The sequence below is a fragment of the Phaethon lepturus genome, unplaced genomic scaffold (assembly GCF_000687285.1).
Source record: "Phaethon lepturus isolate BGI_N335 unplaced genomic scaffold, ASM68728v1 scaffold3135, whole genome shotgun sequence".
Taxonomy (NCBI): Eukaryota; Metazoa; Chordata; class Aves; order Phaethontiformes; family Phaethontidae; genus Phaethon; species Phaethon lepturus.
This window is the reverse complement of record NW_010542490.1, coordinates 42,219-65,754: the sequence shown is the minus strand read 5'-3', so window position 1 is coordinate 65,754 and position 23,536 is coordinate 42,219. Positions and strand designations below refer to the sequence as shown.

General features: G+C 44.9%; 1 protein-coding gene across 1 annotated transcript in view; it reads left to right on the top strand.

Annotated features, from left to right (window-relative positions):
* Nucleotides 1-553: 553 nt before the first annotated feature.
* Nucleotides 554-23,536, top strand: part of MXI1 (MAX interactor 1, dimerization protein) — a gene marked incomplete at its 5' end in the record, with an annotated part of 48,087 nt that continues 25,104 nt past the window's right edge. Inside the window, 2 exons of the mRNA XM_010288027.1 lie at nucleotides 554-686; nucleotides 17,111-17,140. Of these exons, the coding sequence (XP_010286329.1) occupies nucleotides 554-686; nucleotides 17,111-17,140 (163 nt within the window). The remainder of the gene's footprint in view (nucleotides 687-17,110; nucleotides 17,141-23,536) is intronic.

The following is a 23,536-nucleotide window of genomic DNA, read 5'->3' as shown; positions in this document are numbered from 1 at the left end:
CCCACGGCGGGGGGTCTGGTGAGGGACGGGCCGACAGGTCTGCCTGGAGGTGGTGGCCGAGGTGGAAGGCCCCTGCGGAGAGGGGGAGATGGACGTGAACGCTTTTCCTGGGGGGAGAGGTGGGGGTTGATATGAAAGTTTCCTACCGGGCAAGTGGGGTGGAGGGGGGTGCCTCTGGTTCTGCAGGACCCGGGGGGCACAGCGAGGTGTGCCTGGTTTGTCCGGCACAGGTGGCTTGGACAGGAAGAGAGAGACGAGGCGCTCTCTGGTCTGTCTTGTCTTTTGATGTTTTCAGTGTTTGAGTGGTGTTGTCCTTCCTCCAAGGTTGGCAGAATCTTTGCACTCCCCTTCCCCTCCGTTCTGCACCTCCCAGTCCACTTCCCTCCGAACACATCACCCGTCATTTCCCTCAGCTGTTGTGGTTAAGGGCCTCCCCAGCTAGGCTGCCGGGTTAGTGGTGAGGCCTACCTGCTGACTTCTTTCTTTTTTTTCTAATTTTTTTTTTTTTTAAATGACCCTTTTTTTTATGCCCTGCCTGTTGATTCTCCTGCAGAGTGCGAACATGGCTATGCCTCGACCTTCCCCTCAGTTCCCAGTCCTGGACTACAAGACCCAAAGCCCACGCGGAGGTTGAGCCGGGCAAGGAAACACAGCGGCAGTGGCAGCAATGCAAGTATTGCCAACAGGTACGCTGCGGTAGGAAAGCATGAGGTGCAGGGCTGGCTGGGAGGAAGAAGCTCGAGAAGAAAGCTGGAGGGAGACGAGAGAAACTTACCCTGCAGCGAAGATGGGAAGATTCTGAGCGCAGGGGGATTCGGAGCTGGGACGCACAATCTGGATCCATAGCGCTGAGAGTGGAGGGGACATGGGGGAGCTGTATCTGAAGCGGGACTGCCAGCTGACTCTGTGCCAAGGCTCCGATGCTGCAGAAGGAAGGGGAATAGGGAGATCTGTTCAGAGGGTTCAGGGAGTAGGTAGGCAATAGCTATTCCCATTATATACAGCTGATGTCTTTCCAACCCAGAAGTCACTGCTTTTAAGGGATAGTGTGCGTGCAGCCTGAGTGCTTTGGGATTGTAATGACAGGCATGATTTGAAGCAAGGAAATGATGTTTTGAAATGGATCCCCTACAACAAATGGGAGAGAGGGAGATGACTGGCTGCTATGTACAACATGTTAAAAATTCAGTTCAGGAAAATGAAGCCGTCTTTCACTCTGCCTATCAGGGCAGTGGGATTCCCCAGCTTTCTGATTGCTTGGTAATTGTAGAACTCCACGTTTTTGACATTTCTTTTATTATACAATGCCATATTTTCTGATTTCTTAAATCTAGAAGAGACAACAGGATTAAGCCTATCACTTGGCGCTGTGGTAGGATCTGCCTCTCCCCTCTTGTTCCTGTTTTTTTTGTTTTCATTTGCTCCCTTCTGTAGAATTGTTCAGACCTTGTTGAGACCTTCTGGGATAGAGAAACTTTGGAAACATAACGTATAATTTTGAAAAGGCAATTGCAAGCTAGCTTTTACTGCAGCAAGGCCTGTGCAATCCATAAAATGGTGGCAGGTGGCTCAGGTGATTAAAGCATTCTTAAGGATATTGGGAAGGACCTGTGAAAGCCCAGGGGAAAGGTGCCTTTGCTGGCAGTGATTCTGCTTCGGCAGCGTTTGATAATAAAGGTTGTGTGAAGTGATGTTAGGACACCTTGCTGTGGGGAAGTTTTCTTCATCAGGATCAGCATATCCTGAGCTCTTTGTATGCTGCATGGTTCTGTTTGCTTCCCTCTTTCATCCAGCCTCTCCTGATTTCAGGGCAGTTGTATCCCCTTACTGTTTACCATGAACCGAAGTCCCAAATCCCAGTGACTTTGTGTTGGGAAATGATGGCACATGCTGAACTGAGATCTGTATTTTTCCCCTCTAGGTTTCTCGCATGCTATTTTTCCATCCCACACCTCTTCCTCTCAAAGGCCTTTGTCATGGCAACCTGCCCTTCTCCAGAGGAGGGCTGGAGGCACATCCCCCTCAGGAGCTCCTTAGCACCGAATGCGGCAGCCTGTAGGCTAGAGAGGGATGCAGAGCACTCCTGGTCCCTGGGGCTGGGTGCGCAGAGCCCCCAGGCACAGCTCTCACAGGGCACCTTTCTGTGCTGAGACCAGCCTGCTGGGCCACTTAGGCTGAATGTACTGATGTGGGGGGAAAGGCAACAGAAGCAGAAAGGATACTTTCTAGTCTTACTTAAAAACCTTCATTATCCAAGGAATACTGAGCCCAAATAGAATCTTTAGAGTGAGTGTTACCCTCACTGTTGAGTGTGTTGCCTCCCATGCTTTTTTAGGCCTCAGGGGCTAATGTCAGGTCTGCTCCAGGCAGAGACCAGAGCCGTTCTTTTGGGGAGCTCAGACCTTACATGCACGGTTGGAAATGGAAGTTTCTTTCAGCGCAAGTCGTAGCAGCTTGCACTTGCTGTAGGAGATGGCAGGCCTTCCAGATGGCTGCAGTGCTGGGAAGTGACAACTGTGAAGTTCAGGGTGCTTCCAAATTCACTGCGGTGTGTTTTGTGTGACGCTGAGTATAGCATCAGCCTTGCTTAAGGAAGGCTCTTTATCATTCCTTCCTGTTAAAATCAAAGGGACAATTCAGTAAGTTCTGTCTAGTGGAGTTTGAATGGACTTTGAATTAAATATCAAGCCCTTGATGAGGGACAAAACTTACATTTCATGCATGGACAAGAGATGTTCTTAGATTACTTTTGTCTCAAAATGTTTAATTAGTCTAGAGAAATTATGCATTTAGATCTTGTGCAGATTTTGTCATTTAAAAGCCTCCTGTAAAAATGTCTCTCAAGCAACCTTGGCAAAGTGCAGTTGTTGGGGTTTGTAAAATTTTTTTTATTTATACACTTCTAGAAATTGCCAGGTGTGTGGTGTTGATGGTCTTTATTGAACCAAATAATCCATGATTATGGCGCAGGGTATTTAAAGAGCCTAGATGTGCTTTAATTCATAGTTTAAATCCAAGTATTTCCCTTCAGCATTTGCAGCCCCAGACATGACAGCTATTTCTTCCCAGCAGGCTCTGTGCTGTCATGGTACAAACACCCAGAAAGTTCTGAGGAACAGACAGCCCAGCTCTGGATGGCAATGGTGGAGCAAATCTTATTCTTATAGAACTACAGCGGTCTCCCAGTCCCAGCAAAATAATTTTTTTTTTCTAACTCAAACAGAGGTGTGCGGCTAAGAGGGAAGACATTGCTTCATTATTTCTAATTTACATCATGCATTTTTAAATAAGGATGCCTTGGCTCAGGTTCTCTCTTCCTTTGCTTGTCTCAGTTGTGCAACTGAGAGCATGCAGATTGCTGCAGAGGGATTCCCCTCTGCAATCCTCAGGACATTATATGTATGTGTAGTGTTTTGCATGGGTATTTTAAAGACCTACTATTACATGCTGTATTTAAAACCTGAATATGTTTAAAAACGTGTAGTCTTGCTTTAGTCAGGGATATTTAGGTACTGAAAATTACCCACCTGCAAGAATATGTGGAGAATCACAATCATTGTGATCTGGAGTTCATAATAAACAAGGGAAACTTTTTTTTAAATCCCATTTAACACATAGCTAAAAGCAAAAAAAACAACAAATTAACCCACCTGTATTAAATTATAATTTAATTTTGCGTCTTTTTGAATTTGCTTTTGACAAAAACATCTTCTGTTTTTTAGACTGGGTTGAAGTCTGGGACAGAATTTAAGTTCCAAAAACTTGCTAGAGAAGTGAAGTAGTCCATGCTGAGAGTACCAGTTCTGTGAGTGCATTAACTTGCATTCAGTGTCACTGGGAACTGCTCTTACGGACCCTACATGTGCAATTCTAAGTAGACCCACTTATTTGAAATGTTCATTGTAGCTAGTTAGGATTAGGCTGGTTTGATATTTATATATTTTGGAAAATAATTGAGAAGACTTTTCAATCAATTTCAATTGTTGTGTCAGCAGGAAATAGAATAAACAGCAGGGATGCTAAATGATTTTTTCCCCCCCATAATACAATCAGTTTAATGAAGTTAAGATTTATAACAGAATCTGAAATTACATTACAATATTATATTGTCAATATTATTTGTGTTTTGGGGAGTTTTTTTGAGACTCTCGGGCATGTAGAAAAGCCTGTTATTTTTTTTGTCTGATTCTGGGGAAATGCCAAGCACCCTCCCAGCAGCGCTAGGAGCCCTCAGCTCTCCCCGGAGGCCCGTGTTGTTAAGGGCACTCAAAGAATCTATTGCTCAGTTCCACAGGGGAGGGTTTGATCTCTGTCCAGTTTCTTTTTCCTTTCATTTTCCTCTCTTCCCATTATCCTCCCTTGTGTCTGAGGCTGCTTCCCAAGGGCCTTTCAGACATCTACAGTCCAGTAGCAGGTTGCCTGCAGAGCTTGGAATCAGCAGCTGTAATGGGTATGATGGTAAGGCATTTTGGACATGGTGTCTTAAAAATCTGGGTTTCTTTGCCCTTCTGGCTACTCTAGAGATGCAGCTCCTCATTTTCTCTGTTGTTGTGCTGTTCTCTGCCCCACTTGAAACTTTTTTCCCCACACTTCCAAATCCCGTCACTTGATTTTGTGCTGAATCTTCTCTGTAGCCCTCTGCTCTCATAACCTTTAAAGCTAGTTTTTGAGGGTAGGTTTGGGGGCTGTACTATTGAAACCCTCAGGTACTCTTGGCTTTCAGCTTAATTTGCTCACTGCATCCCTGAGCAAGGATGGGGGCAGGTAGTTGTGTGTTGGGTACGTCATGTGCCTCAGGTGATGGCTTCATGTGCCACAGGTTCACAAACACGGGCGCAGAAGCTAAGAGGATGTGGCGTGTGTAGCTGCAAGTCAACCTTGGCTGTCTGGTGTGCAAGAAAGCCTGATTTACCAGCACAGCAGTGCTGTCTAGCTGTACCTCACTGTGCAGGAGAGGAGTAGAGGGGTTGGTGAACATTTGCTTAAGGATAGTTTTAAATATATTATATTTTTTCCATCAGAGGAGGTTCACTGTCCTGCCCCACTCCCCCTTGCACTGATGACTGAGTACCTGGCAATTTTCAGTCCTTCCTACAGCCTCTGCAGTTAGGACGGTGCTGTAATTCTGATTTTACTGGGGGAGAGGAGGCACAGGGGACTGAGTGGTTTGCCTGTCTTGTGGTAGAAATTCCTGAAAGAGTAGATTGCTATGTCAGCCCATGTTGTTCTACTTTTCTGGACAAAGCCCCTAACCATTTTCTCACATCCCAGGGAGCTGGTCTCTGAAGCTTTTTGTTGACAGCTTTGTGCTTCCTATTGTGCTTCCTAGCCTCTTATCAGTTGTTGTTTGGTTTTGGATGATACTTTGTTTATTTGTTTGAGGGCCTTTTTTTTTTTTTAGCTGGTTGTGCTCACACTGGATCACACCTTACTCCACAGCTAGTGGGAGTTGAGTTTTGACTCGCTGTGTGTAGGTGGGTTAGAATCTGGCCCTTGTGCAATATGCTGTGGATAGAGACTGTGCTTTCTGTCTCAAGCCTTGTAGTGCCAGGGAGCTCTATTCATGGCTCAGGACTTGGCTTTGCTTCCTATAGTACGAATCCACATGTGTAAAACAGAGAATGGATAAGATTTGCTGTGCCACATTTTGATTTATTTTGATAATGTACAGACAGTGTGATTACTATCTGGAATCTTCATGCTGCTGTTGAAATTTTGTCTAGAAATTGTTGGAGATGGGATCTTACCTTGCGTTGGAGAGTACACATGAATATGCTAGTTAATTTGTCAAGAAAGGAAAACTAGACAAGGCTGAGCTGTTAAGGATTGCTTCTCTGTTGAAGATGTTGAGAGGGACTGGCCAGCAGTGTTGACTATAGTTAGGTGTGAGCTTGACTACTTCTTTTTGAGAAAGTGTAATGACAGCTTGAGTGTTAGACTGGAAAAATGGATTGCTAGTCCATGCACAAGAGGTGGAATCATCCCTTATTAAAATCCTACTATCTTCTTTAGCTTTGTACTGGAGTACAGTTGATCAGAGCAGGTTAGCAGGTAGGGCCGTACCCAAATAGCTCCGTTCAGCCTCAGCACATCCCATCTGCTCCTTTGATGTACTTTGCCCCAACGCAGTCGGCAAGTGTAGACAACCAAGTCGTAGTGATGCTGGAGTTTGTGAACCTGCTGGCACTAAGTTGTGCCTTTCCTTGTCTCTGCTGATCTACGTTAGAAGCTGAGATCCTACCAATGATTTGGGGAAAAAAATATACCCCATGTAGGTGAGGTTTTGTATGCAGTGTCTTCTCGGTGATGCTTGGCTTTGCAGTGCAGCTGGCAGATTACCAGGCAAAATACAGAAAGTGAGGGTGAACCCAGCAAATGGCACGAGAAGCATAAGCCCTGCTCCTTAGGGAGGAATGAGGCCTCCAAAAGTGCTAGGGCTGATGTAGCAGTTTCCATGGGGGAACCTGCTGTGTACCCCTTCATCATCTGTTTATTTTATAGCCCTCCAAGTGGGATGATCCTGCAGAGCTGAAATTCCTGCTTTCCTTTGTGTCAGTATTGTTTTTGTATTAGTAATATAGCCATGCATAGGGAGATCTGTGTGGCAGGGAGTCTATGCAGAAACCCATGATTCTGGGCTGATTTATATTTTGATACCATCAGTAGGTGTAAAATGTAATTTGTGGTCTCTTTAGACTGTCAGAGTTGTGCGAAGAGGCCTTTGTGTAAACTAGAAGCAGGCCCAGTTGTTGTCGTTATCTGCAACTTAGCTGTAATTCTCTGCTGCAGCATCTGTCGGCCGTGAATTGTCGCGCTCTGTGGCTGAAGGCTCGTGATCCCTTGGTCCTCCCAGATTTGGGGGAAGCCCCTACAGGAGCGTGCTGTTCTGCAGCGGTGGGGCTGTTAGTCAGGGCTCATGCTGTTGATGTTGCGGCACTCTAGCCAGGTAGAGCCGTGCTGCAACTGCTGTGGGATGATGTGCCTCACCGACAGCAGTGCTGGCACAGTGACAAGGAACTTCAGGTTTTGGTGCTTACGGTCTTTTGAAACATGAAGGTTGTTAGCCCCAGCTCCTAGAGAGACTTGGTGCCCTGGGATCATAGGGAGGATATTTGGGCCAAACCTGGTCATCTGTTTTGGAATTCTCTCATTTTCTTTCCCCATTATATTCAGTGTACAGTCAGTTCCCTGGTTTAAGTAGTATTCCTTGTTTGTCAGGTGGTGTGGCTTCCCCCGCCCCTTGCCACATCTGTACCCTTTTTGTATCTTCTCTATGTAATGTCTCATCCACAACACATGCAGGGATTTATCCTTTGTGCTTTTGTTTACCCTGACCTGATCCTTTGATTGACCGCGAATTGGTGGTCACCTGTAGTGTTGTTTCCACCTGCTCCCCTGTTTGTAGGCAAGACTGACTTTTTCCTTTCTTGTTTGTGGTTGAGCTTTCAAATACATTTCTCTTGCTGACCCAAACAGACCAGTCCATGTCATGCTGCTGAATTGTCTTTGAGTTCCTGCTGTTGATAATCTCCTGATACCTCCTGACAAACTTCTGCCCAAATTCAAAGACTGGCTTCTGTTTGTTCTCCTCTTGAGTGTTGGCTCCTACTCCCTACCCCTTTTGAACCAACAAAGATAGGATTTGTTTTTGTTGACTATTTTGAGCTCTCTTGATCAGAGGCTGTGGGTCTCTGGGGCTGTGCACTTGGCTGGCCTTTGCCTGGATCTCTTCTCTGTGAGACACTGGCCTTGTTGATCAGCTCTGAGGGAACAGGCCTGCTTTTTCCATCCTGCTGGATATATTCCCATCTCTCATTTCTATGCTCCCTACTGTACTTCCATTCTGTGATATGAAAGTGATTTCAGTTGCTTTATGAATCCAGTTTGAAGTAGCCTAGATTATTTCCAACATTATCTTAATTACTTGTTTATACCTTGCTGCTTGCTCTGTGACAAGCAGGCATGTGGACTAAGAGAAATTCTTTTACCTCAGTTTTGATTAAAGTTCCTTTGCATAAATAAGTTGATTATTTGCTGAACTCTTCTCATTTACCTCCTTCCATCTGTTACACCATCAAGAAGGGAGAAGTTATGGGAAGGGACAGATGATGCTGGGATTGCTGTTGAGATTATTACTCCAGTCGTCATTGCCCAGGTGCTTGGGTAGCATGGCACCAGTTCTGGTTTGCCTTTAACAGTTAGGCTACAAACTGCAGCAGTTCATGAACTGCTTCACAAGTAGCTTGGCCATCTAGGAGCAGTGGCAGGTAGCCACCTTGCTGCCTTCACGTTAGTTGCTGCTGCTTGTGAGCCAGAACTGTAAGAACAGAAGAAATCAGAGCTCTTCTGTTTTTCTCAGCCTTTCTTTTTCATGGATCTCCCAGATGATAGATGAGTCCGAGTTGACATCAGGACATCTGGGTTTTTTTTCCCTGATTTTCTTACAGCCTGTGTAAGTCTTTGTGCCTCAGTTTTCCTAATACAGCCTGTAGCTAACAGTAGTGTCAATGTATTTTCCTGTTTTCAAGTATATGTCCCCTCCCTTCATCTCCAGGCATGGTATTGCAGCAATATAGTTGTAACATGAGAGATAGCTAACAAGTCTAAATAGGAGCGAAGAAAGTCTGGCCTGGCCCACAGCCATACAAATGCCATCAGTTTCTTTTCAAACAAAGTGTGTTTCAATCAGGTGGCATTTACTCAAAAAGCCTCCTTTTCCCCAGTGCATCTGAAGGCAGTTTCTTTAGGTCAGAAGATGCGTGTTGCAGAGAAGTACATGTGCTGCAAACAGACTGTTGCTTTGCAGATGACATTGCTGAGGCTATTTCTGGATATGACCATCTTCCTCAAAAGGGTAATGTTATGTGTGGGAAGAAGCATGGTATAGGGCAAAGGGCTGGCATGCTGGGCCCTTGGATCATTTCCCGAGTCTGCTGCCGAAAGTCTGCAAGATCTGGGCACGTCAGATGACCTACATGGGTCCTACCATCTGTACATTATGTGGTTCCCACCATCTGTACGTTGGGGTAGTGCACACACTTCTCTAATACTGTTTTCAGGAAGCAGAGTCGGTGTTTTGGAACTTGTGGCTGTTTGAAAGAAGATGAGACCTAGGATTCTAAGTTTTCTAGGTAGATTTGAAAATTGCCTCCTGTGTCTTTATTCTCTTTCTGTGTATCACTGTAATCTGTCTGCCATGCAAGTACCAGCAACTATGATACTGGTTCTGGTGTGGCCTTGGAAGAGACCGAATCCCTGACCATGCAGTGAGACTCATGGAGCCTTCTGGAAGTCAGCGGGGCAGGGACCACATAGAGCTTTCTTCCATGTCAGGCCTTACCCTGCTCTGCAATACACTTGAATATTCAACAGAGAAAATTTTGTTAACAGAAATATTAATGTGTTAGCATGGGATGGATAAAGTCTGTGCCTCATTCTACTTAAATAATTTGTTTTGCTTCAAATAGTCTGTTTATGATGGTTGCGTAGGGAGGTTGTCCTTCCCAGGTGGCACTTGGAAGAGACTCGGGGGACAGTGTGCACCCAACATTAGCATGAGGAAGTGTCTGTATGTTGTTGTCCTCATTCTGTGCTGTGCCCTTCTCTGTTCATGGGGAAGCTTGGAGGTGCCATGGTGACGCCACCTGACATTTCTCCTCACCAGGTCCTTAAAAGCATGGGTTTGTCAGTGTAGTAAAAAAAAAAAAAAGGTCAAGAATCTGTCTACAAGAACCTCAAACTCCCTTGCATCATGAATCATAGACAGAAAGTTTGCCTTGGTGAAGGCAAGTAATAAACTTTTTCCTGACCTGAATTTGGCCAAATTGTAAATCATTATGGCTGCTGCATGTCCAAGGGAGGTGAGCTCGAGTTTCTCTACTGAAATAGCTAAGATATGTCCCAAAATGAACATGTGTCAGCCTTTGTGTCTGATCTGTGTGCACCAGCCACTTCTGATATGGTTAACTGTGGGCTGGGAAGGGAAGGAGGTGGTTTCTGTAGGACATTTGCTCACTTGTCCTTGAAGTTAGAAGGCAGACAAATGGAGCAGTGAATAGCACATTGGAGAACTCACTTTACTTCTGGCCCCTGTCAGCAGCCCTGTGTACATTCAGCAAGTTCCTTTCAGCCCAGCTTGTCACAGGAGAAGTCTATGGTCTGTTGCTCATGTTGTGATTTTCCAAGGTATGAGCCTGGGGTCTGAGCTGCAGAAGTGCTGATGATGCAGCCGCAAGGGGCATCAGTGAGAGTTGTGCTTTCAACGTATAAAGTAGCCCAGAAAATCAGGCCCTTGGGGGTCTTCATAGAGGCACCCGGAGGGACGAGAAGCTGCAACTCTGGTTTCCCTGTTCCTTAGCTTCCAATTTGGAAAGCGAGGATGCTTGACAATAAACATGCTTGTGAACTGCCGAGCCACAGCTCTCGGTGAGCCTGTTGAAAAGCCTGTAAGGAAACCACCGGTTCTGTATTCAGAGCAGGGCTTGGCTTGAGGCCACACGTTGAACAATGAGGAGAAAACAAAATATTGAATAGCTGCTTGTTCAGCAAACCCGGTTCCTCTTGGTCATGCAGGGCCCTGTGTGAGAGGGTGTATGCGATGGGGTGGTTTTCTCTTAGCACTTGGGGCTAGGACTGGCCTCTGCATGTAGGGTCTCAGGTGGCACAGGAGAAGGCCTACACCAGCACGCTTACTCCCAGCCTCTACAGTGGGGAGGGAAGCCAGCTGGGGACTTCTTTGCTGGCCCCAGTTTGCAGCAGTGAATGCAAAACAACATTCTTGCTGTTGTGTGGCCTGGCTTGGAAAACCCTTCCCCTGCAGAGTGCCACCTTGTGCTGCTTATCGGGGTGTTGCTCTGGTTTTGGGGAGCTCAGCTCAGGGACTAGAAGAGACTTGTGGTGCTCAGTAGGGAAGAGCTGTCTCCCTGGTCTTTCCCCCCATGTGCTGAAAAAGCAGAACACGCACAAACAGAACAGGTTGCTTTGGGATTGTGGCTGCAGTTCCTTACCCACCTGAGGGTTATGCCCGATGTGTCCATCGGATGAGTTTTATCGGTAAACTACTGCTACTTTGCTCTTGGCTCCCATTTTAGATTCTTCTCTGGCAACTTGTACAGTGGTGTCTGAGAGTAGGGCTGGCAGCCAGTGGACGAGACATGAGGGCTGGTTTAGGTTTGGGTTGTTGTTGGTTGGGGTTTTTTTTCCCCACTTGCAGCTTACAATGATTATGTAATTTTTTTGTATTTGACCCAAGAATCAGGTGGCACAAATGTCCTTGTTTGACGTCTCTCTAGGATGCCTGAGAACAGCAACCAAACAATGCAAGCCTCATCGTAGGGTTCAGGGAACCTGAGTTAAGAACCCTCCTCTGCCACAGGCTTCCTGTGTGAGCTTAGGAAAATAATTTAGTTTTTCTGTTTGCTGGTGTTGTCCCCCCCTGCATAAGAAGTGTTAGAGAAGAGTTAATTTCCAAAGCGTTGCAAACAAATCATGATTTTGAGGAGCAGGTACCAAACTGAGGGGGCTTGTGTAAATACTGTAGGTGGCTTGGAAGACATTTACTTTTTCAAGGGATGTGTGCAGTGTACCTTTTAAAGTTGTTTTTGACTGAGTGTTGCAGAGGCTTTTAGGATATGGTGTAGAAACCCAGGAGTAGGTGACTTTCTGCAGTTGTGAACCGCACGAAGGGACTCTTTTCCTCTTCTTGAGCTGGAAACAGACTGTGGGGCCATTTCTGCTTTTCCAAAGATGAATAAATATGAACAGATGCCAGTACGGCTGCGTCCCCTTCTCTGTTGGAGACGGAGAATGTGAACTTTGGAAAGGGTCTGGCTTGATCCTGGGAAAAGAGCTTTGATCAGAGCCTTGGGAGGAATCTGATACCATGTCCGTCTAAGAGCGACAGAAAAACTAGCCAGAGTTTGGGGCCAGGTTAATCTGGTGCATCTCCACTGACGTCAGTGAGAAGGTGAAACAGTCTGTTCCGTCTTCTCACTTCAGCTCCTCATGGAGAAGCATTTATTCTGGACCCCAAGGCTAGGCAGTATAGGGGGATCATGGGATAGTAGTGGCTAAGTAACTTCTGTCTCTAGTATTGCCTGGAAGGAAATGTTTTGTTAGATTTATTGATGTGCAAGGCTGAGTTGAGGCTCTTGTTGGACTTGAGGCTGGCACTTGCAAAGGGTGTAAGGACAGCAGCAGAAGGGACTTCTTCTCCAGCTATGCTATCTCCTGTTCAGCTGCATCCCACCCCTCACCGTAGGAGCTCTTGGCAGCATCAAGTACCATAAGCTCCTATGCAGCCCTCCGAGAGCCAGGCTACTGGGTCTCCCAGAGGTGAGGTGGGTTCACAACTCCCTTGGAAACTCAGCCCTTGAGCATCTCCATCTGGGCAGGAGGATGTAACTCTTGTGCAGCTATCGTTTGTCTTACCATTGGGCTGAAAGCCTCACACGCTGCTACTGGTGGAGGTTCTCCATAGGCTTCCCAGACTATGGCTTGTGCAGTTGATTTCATAGACTGGTTATTGTGTTGATCCACTGCTACTTGAAACCCTGGCAAAACACTGGGGTTCTTCCAGTAAATTTTGTTTTGTGAACACAGGTGGATTTAAAATTGAAAAAAGCTGTTGATCACCCTTCCTTTTCGTTTGTTTTGTTTTGTCATTTGTCTGTTTCCAATAGGAATCATTTCTGAGGAAGAACTTGCGTAAAAGGGAAAGCAGTAGTGTAGTTCACTGGTTCCAGAAGGGTGGTTAATCTTGGCTTGGGGAATGGAAGAAGGCATTTCCTGCAGGGGAATTTGGTGGCCAAGTGAATGGATGTCAATAGAGCAAGAAGGTGGGGAAGGTCTGTAAAATGAAGAAGAATGAGATTGTATGTGGTGTGATGATGCATAAGCAGCAGAGGTGGCTGAACCTGAGTGAAGTAAGACAGAAAGCAGTTGGCCTGGTCTGTGGATGGATGTTCTTGATGTTTTGCTAAATCAGGTAGCTATGCCTTAGTTTGCACAAGCTGATGGAGTATTTCTTTCATGATTAATCTCTTGCCAAAGCAGAGTGGGGTGAGAGAATTTGGAGGAGAAGCACTGTCTCTGTTTTGGCATTAAGGACTTGTATTGGAAGAGGTGATTTCTACTCCCCCTTACCCCCTTCAAGCAGTATATATGGTCAGCAGTGTCTCTTGAGCACAGGTATCTCTGTTGTGATGGAAATGAAACTTTTGGAGTCCTGGGCTCCTCTGGAGCCAGGAGCTGGTGCCAGATACAGATACCATCTCCGGGTACTAGGAGATGCCACCTGCATATCGCATAAGACGAGGACTGTTTTCCCAGAAGAAAATAGTTACCTCACTGAGAAGTCAAACCAAAATGCAGATATGCTGCAAATGCATTCATTGGGCTATTTATCAATATTAAATGTGTAAACCAGAAAGGTCAGCTCTATTTAATGTCATGTGGCAGCTTTGTGATTTTAATTACAGTAAAAAACCCAATGACAAATGAATTCAGTGCTCTTTAGAGCTTGTTCCTCCCTGACGCAGTTTGTTTTGTTGGCTTACCAATGCTCAGGGAAAGTTTGGCTGCCTCTATTAAGGTAGGAAGGATTTTATTTAAATAAAGAAAATGGAATAAAGTAGTAAATTATTTACAATGTCTCATTCGCTGAGGGAATTCAGTATAGCTTAATGTTTCGGCAACACCTTGTTACAGTGTTGGATAGCAAGGTTGCGGGTAGAATCACAGCTACTGGCACAAAAAGGTTGTTGCATCTGACCTTAATTTAAAGTGACTGACAGTTGCTGCTTCCCTGTTTCTTCCTATTTTATATGCTGTTTCAGGTACCTGGGGTAAAGAGGGATAAACTTCAGTTTTTCCCCTTCCAGCTTTTTATTGTTTAAAACCGTGATGGCGACTGCTCTGCTGTTTTTTGTTGTTGTTTGCTTGGCTCCTTTATGTTAAGCTTCTAAAACTCTTTCTTGATCTTTTCCCAAGCTGTTTTCAAAATGTAGTCAGCAGGATCCTCCTCCTTATATAACATCCCTTCAGTTTTTAGGGGTAGTTATCAGTTTGGATGTTTTAAATTTATTGTTAAAGAACTGACTGCTATAGAAACATGACTTTTAAATGAGAACCCTGCAGACAGTTTGTGCTTGAGCTGCTTTTAAATTGCAACTGAGGTTTCGAGCAGTGCTGGTATGTGTGCTTGGGCTTTTGTTTTCCCCTCCGAACGTGTCCCTATGCACATGGCTGTGGTTTCAGCTTTGTAGGTGGGGGCAAGGTCCTGCTCGCCCTGCCCGCCGGCCAGCGGGGATGTGTGTTCCTCTGGTTTGTGGTCCATGCTCAGTGCAGTGTCCTTATTTCACTGGGTGACACAGGCTGCGACTATCAACAGCAGCAAAGCAACATCACACTGAATGCCCAGTTCCTTGCTGTTGTAAATGCAGAGCGTTACAAGTAACCCTGAAATGTTCCCCGAGTGCTGCAAAAGTTTACAGCCGTGATGTTCATCCTGTACCCATCAAAAAGCTGGCCATGGCATACGAGGATCCAGCTTTGATTTCAGTCTGGTGTTACTCTCTAGGTTCTCAGCTGATGATAAGACCAGCTCAGTTAAAGAGGTCCAGTTGCATTTGTTTCTGTACTATTTAAATTTTTTTTTCCTGAATGTAGTATCAATAGAGGTTTCTGTACTTTTTTCCACTTCACTGACAGCGTTGTCCTTGTTTAACTCCAAATAAATCTTAGTAATGTGTGCAGCCCAAAGATGAGGGGGGAAAATTAATCTCTAGATCAGGAGCTACAGAAAATGAAATTAATTATGAACAGAGGAGAGATTTTTTTTTTTCCTGTATCCATTGTCCAAGTAAAGGGAAACTGGCACAGAAAAGATGAGTTAGTGAATGGTGGTAGTGGGGTGCTGGGTTTTTTTTCCTGAATTTAGGTGATTGGAAAAATTTTAATTTTCCCTAATGTCCCCAGTAAGACTAAGCAAAGCATAGGCAGGTAGGAGAAGTAACATCCCCATAGGATTCATTCAGCATTGCTGAGATTCTTTCCTTTGCATTCAGCTTCAGCGGGAAAGTGTTGGAGGGAGTTGGGGTTTGTTTTTTTCCTTGCCACCAATATGGTTAGAACTCACAGCATAAATTTCCTGACTTGGTGAAAAGCCTGTGACCCCTCTCAGTTGTCTTGTTCTTCAGAAGGCAGATAGGTAATAAAGAGTCTCCTGTGTGAGAGGAGTAGGGAGAACCTGCTGTTTTAATTTTGTTCACAGCAGTGGGCCAAACTTTGTTCTTTCAGTGCTGGCCTTGATAATTGGCTCGATATAATATAGGAATTCAAGGCATTGCATATCTCTGGCTTTATAACTGCTAATGTCATAGCCAAGAAGAGTGCAAAGTCTCTGGCAGGAACATACAGTAAATAAGAACAATAACCATGTTCCAAAGAACATACGGGCAGTGGCTTTAAAGGGCCTCAGCTCAGCCCTGGTGGGTTAATTTGCATCCAAGTTGTCTGGACAAATGGATTTTGCTGGTTTAGACTCTGAGGAATGGGGTTTGGTTTGGGAGATTTCTGGACTAAATATTGTGTTCATGTCTCTGATTCCTGGGAACCAGACTTCAGCGATCCTCTTATTTTGGGAGGGAAGGATTTGCTTTGGGCACTCCCTCTACTTCAGGAGCTTGGCTATAGTGTGTCTTGCCTTTAGGGTATCCCATATCCTGCTGGCGCAGGGTACCTTGCACAGACATACGGTAACATTTTGTTTTTCCTCTGGCCACCCGCAGCTCTCAGCCATGGCTAGCTAAGACTCATTTACCTTGTTTTTCTCAGATGACCGTGGTTTATTCGTCATCTTCAATGAGGTTCTAACACCTGTTAAGCGCTCCTCCTCCCTTTTTTTTGGAGAAGCATTTAATTATGGCAGGGTTTCCCTCAGAGCACATCCTCCATTCAGTTCCCTAATTGTAGAATTCTCTGTGGGATTCTCCAGATGGGGGATAGAGGATAATCTTCTCAGAGCTCCGGAAGAAATGCGATGCCAAATTACAGAAAATAGATCCTTTTTATTAAGCTCTTGGGCTCCTTTTATTCTTATTTTAAGGTGACCTGCTGTTAAAAGAGAAATGTTGGATAAATGGCTATCCTTTTTAAATAATCTTTAACAACCTTACCTGGGTTATTAATAACATCGTTAGATTAGAAATCCTGAAAAGATTTAAGCTTTTTTTACCACTCATGCTGTCATCACAGGGGCAAGGAGAATTAACTTGCCTGTTTCCCTTTTGTTTCTAGTTGGTCTCATTTTCAAGCTGTGAGCTCTAAATTAGGGACTGCTGGCAGCATGCTTGGTGTGGCAGGCAGGTATAAAGACAAAGCCCCCTCCTTTGTCAAGTGGTCGCTGTGCCACTATGGGTCACTTCCTTCGCGGCAAGCTAGTGCTGTGGCAGTGCTGTTTCAGTCCCTGAGGGGTTTCCAGGCATCCTAAAAGAGCTACTCGGTGCTGCTGATGTTTGCAAACATGGCAGTCCTGGCCATCCCGCTTCGTGCCCAAATGCTAGCCGTCTGTGCTTCTACTAAGTTTGCTAAATCTAGCATGTGACTGCTGAAGGGCTCCAGGGCTTGTCCTTACAGAGCCAGTTCTGCTGGAAGGTTCCCATGTATTTGATGTGCATAAATTAATACTCCATGGGCTCCTGTGTTAGCAGATGATACCGATATTTTTACAGGGTGAATGGAGAATGTAAAGCACAAAGAAACGTAACTGCAGTCCTGTACTGAGTTGGTAGCAGAGCCAGAAGTAGTCTGGAAATGGCTGACTGGTCCCCTGTTCTAATCATTGCCTCTCTTTGGGATTTTGTGTGTGTTTAAGTCTCTAGGGAACATTTTCTGTAGCACCAGTGAGAGTACCAGCTTTGCACACAGCAGGTAAATACAGATTTAGGAGGGGAGGAATCTCTTGTCAGCAGGGAGGCTGAGGTTATAGCCATAGATTTTCGTGTATGTAGTAGGTTGGCTTTACGCTGGGGTTGTGGACAGCTTGCAGCGATTGAACTTTGGTGCTGAGAGGTCAAAGGTGGCTAATCCAAATTTCTGTTTTATCTTCCAGGTCTACGCACAATGAACTAGAAAAGAACCGGTAAGTAGCTAATGAGCTGAATTCTAAGAAATGCAAGCCTAGTGAGTGTAATGTGCTTTAACCTTACACACGCAGGTGCCATTTGATCAGCTTAGACAGCTGTGAATGACCACACTGCATCACATAGTTTTAAAAGTAGCGGGGAAAGACACAAAAAGATCTAAAAAGAAGCCTTGGTTTTTGGCTGTTTTTTTTCCTTTCTCTGAAAAGGCAAGTGGTGACCCAGTTTTGTGACTAATCTGTATGCAGAGTAAATACTGTTCTTCTCCTGACACAGTGAAATCTGATTGGGGCACTTTCCATACATGAGGTTGCTACGGGATCAGGTTTCTTGGGCCCTGGGTAATATGTGTTACCATGAACCGAAGGGCAGAGCCCTGTGCTCTACACCCTCTCCCTCCCACCCCTCCGCTGGGCTGTGATAATCTCTGCAGCGCAGAAGAAAATACCATTGTCCAGAGGCTCAGAGGTCTGGCTACCAGTGCTCCTGTGGAGACTCTCTCTTCTAACCTGTTTTAGGATTGTGCCTGTTTATCCTTGAATCTGAAATTTTAGCAAGCCTTGCAGTTTTGTTACTTGGCTAGCTCTGCTATGTGACTCAACCCTTTTGTAACAGGAGTTAAAGTAAGATAAATACCATTGAGACAAGGGGAGCTAGTTCACACACAGATCAGATTATCGCCTTCCATTCAGGATGCTATAGTTAAGGTTGTGTCAGGGTTGCCATTATGAACTTATCTTGGCTCTTCTGAGGGATTTTAGGGGGGTTGAGGTGGGGGGTGTCTGTGTTTTTTGTGGCTGCTGGAACAAAAGCAGTGCTCTGGCCAGCTGCTGCTATGAAGAAACCCCCAGGGTGGGAAAGCTGAGTCTAAATAGGTAGATTGCCTCCTCTTCCCTCTTAGCAGCCATCATTTAACAAGAGATGGGAAGACTATAAGGTGCACAGAGGCTTCGAGCCAAGTGTGTGTTTCCATTCAGACAAGATCTTCCCATGTAGCTTCAAGGGAATCAGAGTTGAGTACCTCACGCATCATGTTGCCCTCAGTTTCCCCCACATCTGCCTTCCCCCAGCTCCTGGGGGATCTACAGAGTTGTCGTGGTCCTGTCTTTTTGGGGTAATGGAGGGAGGTTTTTTATTTGGGTTAATGTTGCTCACCAAGTCTCAACTTTTCCAGTCCCAGGTTGAGCTGTGTTGAGAAGTGTTGGCTCCTGGGTTTTCCAGTGCTGTCTACAGTTTTATTTACCATGAGGGAAAGAAAATGCAGTGCTTGGGTCTGACCCAGAATGGAGGTTCCTTTTTTTTCTCTCCATGACAACAGTAAACCGTCACTAATTTTCAATGTGCTTATTTGCATATCTAACTGTTAATGCAAATGCTGCTTGCCCTCGGTATAGTTTTAGAGCAGAGCTGTCTCCATCTTTCCCTGTACCAACCCGGTCCTGTCACATTGGCCAAGGTTGCATGGATACATGACCATCTTTTTCTACCCTCAGGCTTGTGGTGCAGGCAGTGAATCTTCAAACTCTCTGTGTGTGAGATCGCAGCAGCTAGCGTTATATACTTATTGTCCAGCTAGGGACTGGCAAATATTGAGGGGTTAGGATATGCCTGATACTGGCTACCTGTGTGAGTTGAGGAAGCTTCTGCCTTGTTTCCCTGTGTTTAACTGGGGACAGCAATACTACCTGGGATGGGGATATAATGACTATTGACTACTGTCCAGCATTTTGTTATATATAATACTAGTGAGAGGAGTATTATTACCTGTGCTTCCCCTTATGCCATCTTTTTCTGAATGTTGACAAGCTGTTTGCTTGCTACAGAATTTGTCTTCCCATTCCCAGTTGGTGTAACATCATCTCTCCTTCCCTTTCCTTCTGTCTCAGTTACGCTCCCTAGTCCCCACCAATTCCAGGTTGAAGACTCCTAACCATCAGCCTTCTCAGCAAGGTCTTTCCTCCAGGGCTTCCCATTCCAAGGCACTGCATTCCAGGTCTGTGTCTCAGACATGGTTTTATAAGCCCTTGGTTTTCATCCTTCTTAAGACCAATTGTTCTGCAGGTACCCAGGCCCCTGAGCTGGATGGCGAGCAGAATGAAGTCCCCATAATCCAAGGGGAAATGGTTAGCAACCTGCTATACCACTTAAGACACACACAAGTCTATGAGGCTGGATGGGATCCTCCCAAGGTACTGAGGGAGCTGGCAGAAATGCTCACAGAGCCCCTTTCAGTCATTTATCAGCAGTCCTGGCTAACCTAGGAGGTCCCAGTTGACTGGAAGTTAGCAAATCATAGAATCTTGGGGTTGGAAGGGACCTTTAAAGGTCATCTAGTCCAACCGCCCTGCAGTGAACAGGGACATCCCCAACTCGATCAGGTTGCTCAGAGCCCCATCCAACCTGACCTGGAATGTTTCCAGGGATGGAGCATCTACCACCTCTCTGGGCCACCTGTGCCAGGGTTCCACCACCCTCATTGTGAAAAATTTCTTCCTTATACTTAGTTGAAATCTGCCCTCTTTTAGTTTAAAACCATTACCCCTTGTCCTATTGCAACAGGCCCTGCTAAAAAGTGTGTCTCCATCTTTCTTATAGGCCCCCTTTAAGTCCTGGAAGGCTGCAGTAAGGTCTCCTTGGAGCCTTCTCCAGAAAAAACTGCCTGGATGGCCAGGCCCAAAGAGTTGTGGTGAATGGAATCAAATCCAGCTGGCGGCCAGTTGCAAGTGGTGTTCCCCAGGGCTCAGTATTGGGGCCAGCGCTGTTTAATAACTTTATCAATGATCTGGATGAGGGGATTGAGTGCACCCTCAGGAAGTTTGCAGGTGACACCAAGTTGGGTGGCAGCGTTGATCTGCTGGAGGGTAGGAGGGCTCTACAGAGGGATCTGGACAAGCTGATTCCAGATGGGAATGGGGGCTGGGGCCAGCTGTACAGGCTTGGGGAGGAGTGGCTGGAAAGCTGCCTGGTGGCAAAGGACCTTGGGGTGCTGGTTGACAGCTGGCTGAATACGAGCCAGCAGTGTGTCCAGGTGGCCAAGAAGGCCAACAGCATCCTGGCCTGTATCAGGAATAGTGTGGCCAGCAGGAGTAGGGAAGTGATTGTGCCCCTGTACTCGGCACTGGTGAGGCCGCACCTTGAATTCTGTGTTCAGTTTTGGGCCCCTCACTACAAGAAGGATGCTGAGCTGCTTGCTTGAGCATGTCCAAAGAAGGGCAGCAAAGCTGGTGAGGGGTCTGGAGCACAAGTCTTATGAGGAGCAGCTGAGGGAACTGGGGTTGTTCAGTCTGGAGAAGAGGAAGCTGAGGGGAGACCTCATCGCTCTCTACAACTACCTGAAAGGAGGGTCGGTGGGGGTTGGTCTCTTCTCCCAAGTAACAAGCCATAGGATGAGAGGAAACGGCCTAAAGTTGTGCCAAGGGAGATTTAGATTGGATATTAGGAAAAATTTCTTCACCGAAAGGGTTGTCAAGCGCTGGAACAGGCTGCCCAGGGAAGTGGCCGAGTCACCATCCCTGGAGGTATTTAAAAGATGTATAGGTGTGGTACTTAAGGACACGGTTTAGTGGTGGACTTGGCATTGCTAGATTTACAGTTGGACTCTATGATCTTAAAGGTCTTTTCCAACCTAAATGATTCTATGATTCTGTGAAGGGTGCGCATTTGATCACATTGGGTGGTGTGTACAGGCAAACTCCTATATCTGGGATCTTGGGTCAAGAGCCCGCTCCTTCTGGTCTGGGATTCTCTGTCTCCTAATGCAGGTGCTATGGCCTGATCAGCTGCCCACACATGCAAAGCCAGCTAGACCCTGTAGTGGCTATTCTGGGTTTGCAGTGTGTTACCAATGATGTGGACAGTGAGTTTCATAGAGGAAGCATTTATTTTCAAACTCCATGGCTGTGTTTTTTGAGTGAAGGGGATAGCTTCCCGGTTAGATTTTCACCATGTTTTATTTGCTGTGTTAAGTTTATCAGTGTCTCCAGACTTAACTGTTTCAAAGATAAAAGCCGTGATACTAATGGCTTTGTGGCTGGCAGGTGCTCATTTTCCCTATTATTTGTTATTGTTCCTTTTGAATCTCACTGTTATCTCCATTATTGACATACACTATAATTTTCAAAATTGTCCACTATTAGGTCCCTGACTCTGTTTTTTCCCCTCTTGTCTGTGAACAGCAGCCTTCTTACCTTCAGTTAAATTTTGTTTTAACCCATTCAGCAATTACACAGTTTCTTTCAAGCTGTAGCAAGAGAATACTAGAAAAACAAAACTTTCTCTTCCTCCTTTTTGAATATACCTTTTAACTTGGACTCAGTATTGCAGAGGTGATGATGTTTCAATGTATCAGGATTAAGATTCTTGTATCCCTTTAATGTCCAAAAGTAACTAAAATATATTAAAACAACTAAAGTAGCTCCACTGCTTTTCTCAGTCTTGAAATATTTCATGAACACTCCAGTGGTTCTGCTAAAGAGCTGTTTGATTTGGTACCAAATGTTAACTGTAATATTTAAGTGACTTCTCTTTCTGCTTTGATTTGGGTTTTTTTTTTATCTGAAGAGATTGCAGTGACATTTATATAAGGGGCTATGTTTGATTTATAAAAGATTAAAGTTAATTTATAGTTATTATCTGTCATTAATCCTCATGTTGAAAAACTGTTTGTGTTTTTTTTATTTAATGGGTATGTGTTACAGTTTATCTCTGCCCAGGATGAGTCATAGCTTGCATTTAAACAAGAAACCAGTATTCTGCTTCTCATCTGCTGCAAGGCGTAACTAAAACAATACTTTTAGTCCTTTAACATGTCTACCAAAAAACTGATTTGTAAGCAACACCCCATCATTTTCTGCAAGTAAACATGGTAAAGCAAGTGACTAACAGATGGATTTTGGTAGTATAGTATTTTCTCCAGAAAATGATAATAAATATAATTCAGGCTTAAGTGAAACGATGTGTGTTATACAGATAGCAGAATTAACTGTTGTCTGAACATTTTAGACAGGCACCAGTTTTGGAAGGATGTGGTCGGTGTAGCATTAAGAGAAGGTGCATGGCACTGAGATGACTTTCCTGCTGCTCTGTGAAGTCGGTACATCAACATTGTGGTGGTGTCTGTCAGAAAAGTTACATCTCCTGATAGACCAAGAAAGATGCTTATAAAGCTATTGAGCAGAGTTTAAAAAAAAAAAAAAAAAAGTTTTTCTGTATATCCTAGATCGGTGATTTTTGGTGATGATTGCATGGTAATACAGCAGAGGGAAGGAAAACAAAGCTGAGTAACTGGGTAGAGAATGAGTTATTAGGGCAGATTTTTCTTATGGTAACAATAATTTAGTTCAAACAAAAGATAGATCCAAGGAGGGGAAGAGACCTTGGGAGAATCACTGAAATTAAAATTTTCTGAAGATCTCACAGAATTTGTGGCTCTGCAAAAATAGCTCATTTAAAATGAAAAAGGTCAAAGTGTAAAGGAGACAAAACTCCTTCTAAACCAAGTTGCTAAAGAGCTGTGTTTAGTGTAAAAGCACGCAGTGAAGCAGTGTAAGATGCTTTCTCTCTGATATCTTTTGAGATGATCAGAAACAAAGTGAAGACAAACAGATAGCAATGATAGAGTAATGTTTTTCAGCCTTTCTGACTCTTACCAGGATCTCTCATCTATGTTCTGTGATTCCGCACCCTTTCTCTCTTTAACATGAGAGACTGTTTATTGCAGAGTGTTTCTCCAAAACGTTCTCACGCAGAGCTGACTGTTACGCTAGGTTACATATTTGAGGTAGCAGATGAGATAAAGGAAAAACCCTACTGAACGTTAGGAGAAAACCATGACCTGGGTCAGCTTGCACTGAAACCTGGGACCTTCTGAGGCTCTGCAGCAATTGCACAGTTTGGTTCTGTTTCTTTAGAACAGGGGCTTGAGTGTGTCTATTAGCAAAATGCAAGAGGAGGAGGGGAAAGCATTTAACATGGGGCATTTAAATAGTGCAGACATGCTGTCTAGGGCGGGAAAGATAGAGGGAAAGGAAATGAAAGTATAGTGAATCCTTGCTACTCTGAATAGACATGGATGATTGTGCTTTTGTAGCGCTATATATACTTGCCAAGGCAATCTGATCAGTGTTTGTCTTGGACCAACTAATCAATGTGGTGTTGAGTTCAGTGCTATTTATCAGGAGAGCTGGAACAAGAAACTAATCCAGTAAATTTCATTTGTTCTCTGGAGTGGGCTTTGTTTTCCTTTTAACTTCATGTAGCAAATGTTGACAGTACATATTGTTTTCCTCATTAATAAAACTTGGAACCTGTGATGTTCCCTGCAGCAGTCAAACCGTGTCCAACACAGCTGAGCATGCATCTTTGACACATCCAAAGGTCAGAGCACGCACTGATCC